We start from the raw sequence: 12500 nt of genomic DNA, 5'->3' as shown, positions 1-12500 counted from the left end.
ATTTATATATATAAATATATATATATATAGACACACACACATATATATATGTGTGTATATATATATATATATATATATATATATATACACACACACATATATATAAATATATATATATATATATATATATATATATATATACACACACACACACACACACACATATATGTATGCACACATTTTATATATATATATATATATATATATATATATATATATATATGCACACACACATATATATATATATATATACACATACACACACACAGACATATATGATATATATACACAACATATACATACATGTATACACATTTATAGGACAATTTTTAGTTGTGATACACTTTCTACAATGAATCAAAGTAAAGACTTCACAGATGCTGGAAGTAAGTCAAAATCAAAGTAAACTTTATTGTCATACAGCTCAAGACAGAGGAAAAAGTGCACATCACTGGACACACTTTCCATATTTGGGCTTGTACCATAAGAATGACAGTTTACAGAAGGAAGATAGATTAAACTGATAAAAATTTAAATAGTAATTTAAATTTAAATAGTAAATATAAAAATTTAAATGGTAAAAATAAAAACAAAAGAAAGATTAAACTGATAAAAATTTAAATAGTAATTTAAATTTAAATACTAAATATAAAAATTTAAATAGTAAAATTAAAATAAAAATAAGATACTAAAAATAAATTAAGCAAAACATTTGAAAGACCATCGTGTCTTGTGATGTTTAATGAACATCCAAATGTTACAAACAAAGCATCCTAGCCTGTATCTATCTTAACCGGGAGGATGAGACGAAAGGTCTTCAGTACTAAAGTGTTCTGAAACTGTTGTGTGGCCCAGCTTTACTATACAAAAGTGGCACAAATAGAGAATGAAATAGTTTACTTTAATTAATTTACTGTATCATCTAAGAATAACAGTACAACATACAAGCACTTTACACTCAGCTTACAAAAGAAAAATAAGTAAATATACAATTTAACATAAAAAAGGATATATATGTCAGCAAGCTAAACAGTACACATTTTAAGTTTGTTAACAGCAACAGTGCAAGTACAGCACTATAGATGACCTGAAGAAAGAGAGAAAAAAAAACTCTACACTCTTTTCAACCATGCTAGCCAGTAACTATCTGTACCTGTCTCCTTCTAGTTTTGGAATATCAGAGCAGCTGGATGAATCTTCTAGCCATGCTAATGTTGGTCTCCTTGTGATGACAGATGGACCCTCTTCACCTCCAGATGGTAAAAGCTGACGCAGAATTGCTGGATCATATGGGTTTACATCAAACCTTAAGTGCACCTAGTTTTAATAAGAAAATGTAAATAAAAAGTGAAACAAAAACATATCCTTCTGGTCTGTTTACAACCCCTTCCAGTTACCTGCATTACAAACTGAAATACAATCTGGCTGCTAGCATTTTCCATACAACCTTGACTGGCTATGACAAGTACAATATATGTAAGCATAAAAGGGATTCAAGAGTCTCAGTCAGTCTATTTATGGATTGACTTGTGTTTTGCTGACAAGCCTACCCTAGTGGGAAAAGCTCATTTTCAGAAGAAATACAAACAAAAAGATGCAACAAAAATATAATAAGTTAAATATAAAAGTTAAAAACAATAAAACACAAAGTCTAACATCCATTTTCATACTTGTAACCTTTCAAGAAATGGAGTGAACTTGTGTGACATACTCACCATTAACAGTATTCAGCTAATATCCTTTATCTTTTTATAGTATTTCTTTCATACAATATTTTAATCAGTAAAGATCCTCGGCTCAGTTTTCCTAAGTACTAACTGCAGTATGCTGCCTGCATTTACACTATGTGGCCACCTGATAACAGTATATCTTAGAGGATAAAACTTGGTAACACAACCCCATAAATGCACGCTCAATGTCTCAAAACCATAATCCAAAAATAAAAATCTAAAATAATGAAAATAAGAAATATACAGAATGAGACAAGCCCAGATCTAGTACTGGTTAATTAGTGTGGTTTAACACGCCAATATTATCAGCAGCCAGCAATAAACTACTTTACCTTGGAATTCAGGTCTTTACCTTGAATTACACCACAGATGAAAGCACAGATCATCAATAACAAACTATCACCTTAGTAATAAAAAATACTCATTTTTTTAACCTCTCTACAGAAGTCAGAGAGGACACTAACACCATGAACATCATGATACTAAAAGCACAAGACAAAACTAATACCCCAAAAGCAACAACAGAGGTGATTCTTAACAGCTTTGCTGAAGGATACAGCACCTTTTACTTCCTGGCATCATTTTCCCTCCTGAATTCTGCATAAGTCTAGCAGTTATCATGGCAGACTACATCTAAATGCTGTTACTGAGTCACTTCATGGTACAGAGTTTAATTCCCACAGCTTTCATTTGCATTCTGCAAACTTCAGCAAGTCACTTTGGTTCATAGATAAGTACTAGGCAATCAGTCTGCAGATCATTACAAGCCTGTCCAAAAAATCATATTCTAAAGTTATCTCTAGCTTCAAGGAGGGCAAGGCAAGACAGACCGGGAAGAATCAGAAGCTGCCCGCCCAATTACTCAGGCTTACCTGGAATGTGGAAAGGGTGCTACACTGCATGCCATGTAGTAGAAATTTGTTTCATAACGGAGGAATATATTGAGCTATGAATTTACCACACCAATGCATCTTATTTTATTTAACATTTGTTGACTGGGAAAGTCCAACTTGGAACAAAGCCAATTTTCAGTGGAGGCCTGAGAAAGAAACGCTCCAGATGCACGTCTTTGAATTGTGGGAGGAAACCAGAGCACCCGGAGGAAACCCACACGAACGCTGGGAAGACATGCAGACTCTGCACAGAAGGCACCCCAGCCGAGAATTGAACTGGATAACTTCTTGCTGTGAGGTGACAACGCTACCACTGCACCACTCCATTTATCTGCTGACGAAGCTTTCGTTTTTTAAGTATCTGAGGTACCATTATATCTACAAAGAATGTGTTCAAATAAGGTTGGATCTTTCATGGCTCAAAAGGCAAGGCGCAGATCTCCACTGAGGAGTCTAAAAGACACAGTACAGAGAAAGAGTTGACAGTCTCCCTGATAAAGACTTTTTGGCGCCACTGATTTGCTTTACTTTGAATCTCTGAGGTCTCTAAAGTTGCGTGATATATTTAAACAAATACATGCCAGAAAGTGCATTACATTCAATAATGACTCTGATTGGATATGAGTAAATGGGAAACAACTCCTCTGGATCTACTGCAGATGCCTTTGGAAAGTAGTTAAGCAAGAGAAAAGGTTTTCTGAACTATGTCTACTTGGAGACATGCTGGTCAAACGATAAGGAATTATCAACAAGACTGCCTAAATCCCTTAAAACAGTATTTGATTTGAGGTGGGCATCACCTATACGATAAATTGAACTATTTGATTAACAAAATAAACTATGCTACATTTTTTAGATTTATTTTGAGACCACTGTCCTTGCACCAACTATTACTGGAGCAAGTATGAGTCAGCTGAAGAGTTAATTAACACCTTCCAGTTTACAGTCATCTGCAAACTTAGTTAACCATAGGCCAAGAGGACTGGCTGCAAGTCTGAGAAATAAATGTCAAATAGGAGAGTGCCCAAAACTGAGCCCTGTAGTACAACACCACTAGTAACATTTTTGGTTTCAAAAGTTCACACCTGTAACTATAACCACACAGGTACACAGCCAGTTAGCTATTCACCACAAAATAAAAATTTATATTCAGATTTACAACTCTATCAATAATGCCATTATGGGGAATTGTGAAAAAGGCTTGGCCAGGTCTAGCTATGCTGTATGCACTGTATAACTATTATCCACTGCTTTGGTTACATTTTCAGAGAAATTAATGAGGTTAAAGAGGCAAGACCTTCCTTTGACAAAATTAAATTGATGAGGATCCAGGGATAAGAGATTTTCAATGTCCAGATTAATGAGGTCTGAGATAACATGCCCCAGAGTTTAGTACGAGGCTAGTGAGACAAATGGGTGTACAGTTACCAGGGTCTGTGGTTTGGCCATCCTTGTGTATTGACATTACAATGACCATTTTTCAAGCTTCAGGAATGTAACCAATGGAGAGGCTTAGATTAAAGAAGCGAGGCAGGGGTTTAAAAAGGTCATATGTGGCACTGATAATCAAGCAGCCTGGTATGTTACCAGGGTCCATGGATGAAGTAGTCTTAGTTTTTGTGAGGGCTGTGACAGTTTGTTACACAGTAACTAAAGGGAGTGTCTGGGATTGTGAAACTTGTGGAATAGCTCTAACTGTGGCTGGAGTAAAATTTGCACTGAATTTGTTAGCTAGAACATTAGCTATTTCCTTTGGGTCAGAGAGTGTATTGCAGACTAGCTCCAGGCATTGTTAGTTCTTAATTTCCTCACATAATTAAATAAGGATTTGTATTTCTGTTTGGTGTTTGTGGCTAATTTATAGGTTCATAGGTGAGTACTAGGCGATTGGCCCTGGAGCCAACACAAGCCTAGCCCAAGAATATTCCCAGTTGTCCTGTTGCCAGACGTTAGTTCCTTGTGCTCCTATCGAGCAAGGATGTTGAAGTGATCCCCTGGGTGAATTTCCTGTTACCCATCCACTCATCAAGATTTTTCTTGAAGAGGGCTAGTGAAGTTCTCTGCTTGACATGAATGGAGAGTTTATTCCACAGTATGGGAAGTCTCTGGATTAGGCAACTGTCCTATCAGCAGGTTCTGTTTATTGTGGTGATGAGGTTGAGGTCTTTGGAGCGTGTGGTGCAGAGGGATTGAGACTTTTTCAGATGAAGCATGTCTAGCAACATTGGGTCAGACATGGCTTTGCATGCCAAAAAAAAAAAAAAAAACGCCTATAAGTAGGTGACATGACACGGAGTATAGCTGGAGTTCTTTGAGTCTGTCTGTATAGGGCATGTGTTTGAGTCCTAGGATCCTCTTTGTGAGGAATTTTTGTGGCCTCTCCAGTTGTTGCAGGTGTCTATTGAGGTACATGCCAAATGGGGCACTGTACTCTATAATGGGTGTAATGAGGGATGAGTAGACAGGGATTATGACTTTTTTCTTTCTGGATGAGAAACCTTTTGTAATGAGGTGTGCCACATAGAAGGACTTTCTAACCATAGTGGCAACATGGTTGTCGAAGAAGAGGTTGCTATCTACTTGTGTCCCTAGATCTCTTATCACACCTTGGGAGTTGAATGGGCTACCGTCAATGTGGTAGTTTGTGGGCACCATGTTTTTCCCCGAAGGGGATGACTATGCACTTTTTAGCACTGAGTATGACCATGGTTCTGGCACCAGTCGTTGGTGTCTGTGAGGCCCTTTTGTAGGATATCTGTATCAGCTTGAGAATCAATAATAGCTTCCAGTTTGCAGTAATCTGCAAACTTGGTCAACCAGAGTCTTTTGGTGTTGGCCTGTACTTCAGAGAAGTAGATACCAAACAGGAGAGGACACAGGACAGATCCCTGTGGGACTCCACTTGTAACTGCCCAATAGTTGGATTTGAAGTCCGCTACTTTCATTGTGTGGGTTCTGTCCGTGAGCCAGTTGGCAACCCATCTTAGAATGTAGGGATTAATGCCTAGGTTAGTGAGTCTGTCAATGATCCCTGAGTGGGGGGTGGTGTCGAAGGCAATGGCCAGATCGAAATAGGCTGTATGGACTACCTTGCCTTCATCGACCGCTGTGGTGACAGATTCGAAGAAGTCTATCAAGTTGAGCAGACATGATCTGCCCTTCACAAACCCAAACTGTGAAGGGTCCAGGGTTTGAAGGTTCCCTATATCCCTATTTATACATAATGATGTGCTCCATGGCCTTACAGATCAGGCTCGTCAGGCTGATGGGGCGGTAGTTTCATGGCTCAGTAGTCACTCCCCCTTTGTGAAGTGGAATGACTGTAGCGGTACACCATTCAGTGGGAACAAAGCCTGAAGTGAGGCTGTGGTTGAACAGGGCACTCAGGTGTGTGGTGCCAGTTCCCTTTGTAATCCATGTGGAACACAGACAGGTATATTATCAGGTCCCATGGAAGCTGCATTATTGGCTTTGGATAGTCTACCTGTGCAGCTCTGATATTAGAGATTTGGCATTCTTCTGGTATTGGGATGGGCCCTTTAGGGGGTAGGGGGGTAAAGTTTGTACTAAACCTGTTGGTCAAGATATTGGCAATATCTGTTGGTTCAGTATAAGTGGTGGCGTTGTGCAGTAGCTCAGAGCACCTCTGTGTATTGTTATGCAGATTCTTGACATAACTAAAGAATGCTTCGGGTTATCTTTAGCATCTGTTGCAATTTTGTTTTCATAACTAGCTTTGGAGAATTTGATGAGGGCTCTCAGTTTTTTGCTGAGACCTACAGGGGAATTTTTCCAGTCTTGGGACTTTGCCCTTTTCGGCAACAATTTTTTTTCCTTCTGTTGTAGCGTTTGTTAATGGCAGGGGACCATCAGATTGACTTCCTTTTTTTGGAGGACAGGACATTGGTTCTGTTTGGTATGACCTGATCCATTATGCACTTGTGTAAATGCTCATACAGCGCGCCTTGGTGTATGATTCAGCAGCCATACATCCTTTCCCTGTTTGCATGGATGACCTGAAGTTTGACACTTCTGTCTTTAGAAGCTCAAAATTGGCTTTGGAGAAATTTTTCACTGTGGTTTCCTTCATGTGGGGGATGAACGTGAGATGTGGATATCAACTGTGATTAGCTTGTGGTCAGATATAACTAAAAAGGAGCTGATTTACTGGTGTAGAGCAGCAGTCCCCCAAGCTTGTAATGACCAAATCGAAAATGTTTCTACCTCTGGTAGGGGTGAGAATGAGTTGGTCCAGGGCATTGGAATTAATGAACTCCGGAAATCGTTGGGCAAATGAGTTGAACAGGAGTAATTTTCCCAGCTAATGGAGAGGTAAGATAAAGTCTCCCAGTATAAGGGTATTGGGTTGAAACTTAATGCTTTCCAGAGTGTTCAGGAAAGTGAAGAGTCTTGGGACATTGTGGTATATCTATAGCAGGCTACAACCTGGATTGGAGTTTTATCCAGTGTTAGTTGTACCTGTAGTATCTCTGATGCATTATGTTGGGCAGCCAGTCTGGAGGTGCGCGTATCCTTTATGAAGATGGCTACACCATCGCCTTTGGGGCTTCAGTCCAGGTTTAAGGGCCGAAAGGTGTGATATGCAATGTAGCCTGGTACTGCTGGGGTGCTCTCTGGAGCCTTGAACCCGGTCTCTGTTATTGCACAGAGGTCGATGTTCTTCAGTTTAAGGAGCGACTCGAGCGAGTGCATTTTGAGATTTAGGCTTCTAGCCTCAGGTTACGTTTACTTGCAGTAGTTATGGTGGTGAATTTGTCTTCAGGGCATTGCATAAAAAAGGCACTAGAGGGATGGCAAGAGCCTTTGCCAGTATCTGGAATCCCAGGGATGACAGATGCAGGTCACCTCTGGCAAAGCATTGAGGTCTGTCGATCATGTCATCCCAGGCAAACAGATACTGGATCCCCTTTGAATGACACCAGAAATCTAGCCAACTGTTGAAGTCAATAATTTTTTGCTTGTACTGTGGTATCATTCTAGGTAATGGTAGTATGCTACTCAGGGCTAGGGTCATACCTGCCTGGGATACAAGATCCGAGAGATCCTCCATGTTTCTTTTCATGTAGTCCAGGGAGGTACATCTTAGGTCATTCACACCAACATAGACAATGACCGAGTCATATTTGTACTTGTTGTGGAGAGTCCCAAGTGCATGCGTTAAGTGGTGAATCCTGGCACACGACAGGCAGTGGACTGTAACTTTCTCCTTATTTAACCTAGTTTGTGGGATGTCAGTGTGCCTTATTATTGAGTCACCTATGACTAGTGTAATGGGTAGACTGTTTTGCCATAGGGGCTTAAGCTGAGTGGGACACTGTTTATGTGGGCTATGTATCTTGAGGGTTGTGTTTGGGTGAGATGGTTGCTTGCATTTCTACCTCAGAGGTCTTTGTTGTTTGGGCAGATTTTTATTGAGAGCCTCTGCAAAATTGGGTGTGTGTTTTGTGTTACTATGCGAGACGTGTGATGGTGTGTGATCCGGGGAGCTGTGTGTTCTATGAGGTTTGATGTATGTGTTAATCTTCTCTTGAGTGGCTAGCCCAGACTTGGTTTGAGAGAGCGTAACCTCTAGTTTGGCTATGTATGTGCATCTCTCACAAGTGGATGTCTTTGGAGGTAGGAGGAGAGGGTTGTCTGTGTAAATGAGGCAAATTGCTACACTGCTTTAGGATGTCCAGGTTCACCAGGTTAATAGGAGAAAGTGTAGGGAAGTGACCTTTAGACATGCCTGGATAGGTGCTTAGTTATTTAAGCACTGGAGTGGTTTTGCTTCCTTTTTAGTTTTGAAGCTGCATTTGTCAGTGCTACTAGCAGCTGATATGCTTACAATGACAGCTGCAAGAGGTTGTGAGCAAGTGCTGGGTGTAGAGGTCTGATTTGAGTGCTTAGAGATGAAAGTTAGCAAGATCTAAGGGAAAATTTGAAGTGCAGACATTAAGGCACCGGAAATAGTTTACCCTAGCTTACGACGTGCAAACACAGGTTTGTAAGTCAGAAAGTTGAAAGGTATAGAAGCAGCCCAAAACGGCCAATAAAAAACAATTATTGAGCTGGAAATCACTCCTCTAGCGTTAGATAGGCTGCTTAGAGCTTACCACTCCCACTGATAAGCAGAACGACTTCCTTCTATCTCTGCAAGGTCTGGACAGCTCAGAAGACAAAATACAGTCCTGAAATCAACAAATCTGAGATCCGGACTATTCTAGCTTGAGAAAAAGGCGGTAAACGATTAAGTAGATAAGAGGTTTTTTTTGTTACAGAAACAGAAATACAGTAAATGCAGTAGTAACATTCTCTTATAAGGCTCTAAAAGGCAAACGCACTTGAATGTGTAGCCTGTAACAGTAAATGCAGTTGAAAAAAATGACTTAAAAGTGCAGTAGGCAAAATCAATAGAGAACAGTTAAATTAAATACCAAAACTTGTAAAATGGCAGTAATAAAGTGCGGCAAGCAAAATCAAGCTAAAGAAAGCAAAAACAGGTACTTATAATCAAGCAAAGTCTTTCTCTCTTCTTTCTGCTGCTGTAGAACTCCGCAGGATACCCAAACAAGATCCGTTGAGGTAAAACAAGCCAAAACCCGAGCAAACAATGGTTTTTTTATTCAGAAAGTTTAAAGGGATAGAAGCAGCCCAAAACAGGCAATAAAACACAATTCCTGAGCTGGAAACCACTCCTCTGGCGATAGATAGGCTGCTCTGAGCTTACCACTCCCACTGATATGCAGAAAGACTTCCTTCTATCTCTGCAAAGTCTAGACAACTCAGAACACAAAATACAGTCCTGAAATCAGCAAATCTGAGATCTGGACTATTCTAGTTTGAGAAAAAGGCAGGAAACATGCCGTACTTAACTTTGGGTTTCTTGATAGTTCACTTTGCTTAAGTGTGCTCTTAAGAAAAAGTAGAATGATACCTTTTTATAAGCATTACACAGTTTCTTGTTTTTACTACATAATTTATTTATACAAGTATTCCTCCAAAAGGGTTTGTTTTTAAATGTCTCATTATATTTGGTGCGGATAAGGAATACCTTATCAACACAACTATTTAAGTGGGAGTAGAAGACAGAGGCATAGGAGAATTACAGCAGAATGTATTTAAGTCATCAAGTAACCAAAGGATTTTTTGCTTTTAAGAAATCCCAAAACACAGAGCTGTTTAGAGAGGAAATACCCCCAGTTTTAAAGCAAAAGGTCATTAAATTACGGTCTGATTTAATAAGACATGATGATACATAAGGAGATGTGCAAGAAGTGGCCATATTTTTGAGGATAACAGCAAGGATAGTTGATCCTCTAATAGTTTGGTTAACTATTTGTGAAAGAGTTTTGAATATTTACAGTGTCAACGAAGAGCAGGGCATACCAACCATTTGCAGTGTAGGTCAGCCAGTTTACTGACGAACAGTTGAAGTCTCCTAGTAGGAACATAGTAGAAACATCTTGGGTTTAATGGGAATTTCAGCTAGTTTGCCAAGATAACTATCATGCTCAGAAGGGGGACACAGAGGGTGGTAAACGGCTAGCAATGAAGTGGCTGTTTATCTTGTTTAAGGTGATTTGGATTTCAAGGACGTCAAATGTGACATCCCAAGGAATCTACAACAAAAGATGAGTGAGTCAGCACGCAGGCAAATCCAGTGCTACACCAGCTGAGTCCAACACAGTTGCCAGTAGGTCTGAAAGAGACAGGGGTTATATCTCTGACACCATGTTTCTGCAACTACACGTGTATATGTGTTCAAGTTGCAGAAGAACGTCAAGTTCGTGCGCCAGACAGTACTTCAGGGCAACTGGGAATTTCAGCTAGGCTCCTTAAGAGTCTCCTGGACTACATGCCTGGTAGCTACCTACAAAGAAATAGTTGAACGGTTCAGTGACCTTACTGGTAAGAACATCTAACTGCACACTCACCGCCAGCAACAAAAGCCACAAACTTCTACATCACAACTTGTAAAAAGACTCCTCTCACGCTTCAACCTAAATTAGCTTCATTAGAAATACTTCTGACTAAGTTTAACGATGCTCACCCACTGCTGATATTCTGCAAACACATTTTTAAAGACAACTAATCCATGCAGCTCCTTCCTAGATGGTCTGATGAACTAATATTTCAAAGACACGTCAACTCTAAAAGTCAGCAATAACTCAATGACTATCCGATTATTTTTTCTCTTGTGATCTACATAAAAAAAAAAACTATTAGAAAAACATGAAGGTGCGTGCATGGTGATGCTTCAAGCTGAGCACTTTCCTGTAACCTTCCAATCAGTTAGTGAAACCTTATTAATAAAGGTATGAAAAAAGGTGACTATATACTGCTGTTATATGAGTAGAGGGCTAAAAGTGTCAAAGAATGCTCAGCAATGAAGTAAGCTAGCTGCATTGTACAAGCAGAGTATTTTTTTTTTTTACAAGTTTAATATTTTGAGGATGAATCAGCTCAATAGTCATAATGGAGTGAGCATAATGTTCAGAGTTCACCACTGATACAAACCAAAAAAAAAAGGTTTATTTTCAGCTGTTAACCAGAATACAATAATCTAGAACCATTTTCAATTTCAGTCCAAGAAGATACTACAAAAGAAATAAATAAAAATAAGGATAATATTGCCCAAATTATGTAGCCCAAAGGCAATACGAGTTTGTCTATACAACTTGGCAAGAACTTTTGATATCTACATGACATTGCCAAACACCTGCATGAGCAAAGGCTGTGATAGAACCAGTGAAGCAACAAATGGCAGCAATTCAGAAAAAAAAAGCAACAAGGAAATTAAAAAAAAAAAAAAGATTTGCTCAGATGAAGTTGCACTTCATGGTTGGGAAGACGAGGTATAAAATTGTACCTTAAGATTACATAGTTTTCTGAGGATAACAAAAAAAATATTTGTTGGACTATGTGAAACAAAATGGAAGAATGCAATGGATTTCCTTAAGACTCCTTGGGTCTCACAACAGCAACGCATTTGCCACTGCATGAAATGAAGGTAAGACGTGGAAAACCCTGGGAATTACTGATATTTTAAACCTGTTACAATCACGGAGAAAAAAAAAATACAGTACTTTCAGATGCAGCTCTCTGCACCAAGTAAAATTTCCCATAAAAGCACACAGGAAATGCACACACCAGTCCTGGGGATGGACTTTCTCTCCAGGCCACAAACAAGACTCCCCCTGACCTCTACAGAGCTGAGTCCTTAACCAGGTGTTCCAAATTAGGTTACCCACCACTCTCTCTGTGAGATCAGTGCTCTCAGTATCCCTGTTCAAAGAAGCTGTCACACACACACTTGAGATTTGGATTTTCATACACACATACATGGGAAAGGCTGGCATTCCTTACCTGCTCTGACAACTCATCCCAGACTATAAGGTAGATTCACTGCCAGCAGAACACCCGAAACCAGCTACTTTAAACCTCTTACTAGCATACCCAATTACTCTTAGTAAAATTAATACTTATACAAATGTCAGTGTTAACCAAGCAGCAAAACATGGGGCCACAGTGCCACTAAATAAATGCAAGAGCTCTCAAAGGTTAAACATTGTCTAGAAGACCAGCCACAATGAAAGGTTTAGCTATGTTTAATAAATAAAAAGAAAATGTAAAACATACTGAATATTTACAATAAACATAGTTTCAATCACAGGAAATAAAAAAACACAGATGGAAAGACTCATACACATTTAGCTAATCTTGCTATATTTTCTAACGGACTGAAGAATTACTGTTCCCTAGTTACTTACTAAAGCAAGGCAAGATGAAGGTTGACGATCTCAAAAACAGAGTGCACACCTCACATTTCTCAACAGCATTCAAATACAATTTCAGTGTTGACTACTGAATGATA

General features: G+C 39.2%; 1 protein-coding gene across 8 annotated transcripts in view; it reads right to left on the bottom strand.

Moving 5' to 3' along the window:
* Window positions 1-12500, bottom strand: part of BIRC6 (baculoviral IAP repeat containing 6) — a 4524268-nt gene that overhangs the window by 4049350 nt on the left and 462418 nt on the right. For all 8 annotated transcript variants that reach the window (XM_044058419.1, XM_044058463.1, XM_044058448.1 and 5 more), the window contains exon 8: window positions 1154-1317. In XM_044058419.1, coding sequence (XP_043914354.1) covers window positions 1154-1317 — 164 coding nt within the window. The remainder of the gene's footprint in view (window positions 1-1153; window positions 1318-12500) is intronic.

The sequence above is a fragment of the Protopterus annectens genome, chromosome 1.part2 (assembly GCF_019279795.1).
Source record: "Protopterus annectens isolate FY-2018-M chromosome 1.part2, PAN1.0, whole genome shotgun sequence".
NCBI lineage: Eukaryota > Metazoa > Chordata > Ceratodontiformes > Protopteridae > Protopterus > Protopterus annectens.
The sequence above is the reverse complement of the archived record's forward strand: the minus strand, read 5'-3'. Positions and strand labels throughout refer to the sequence as shown.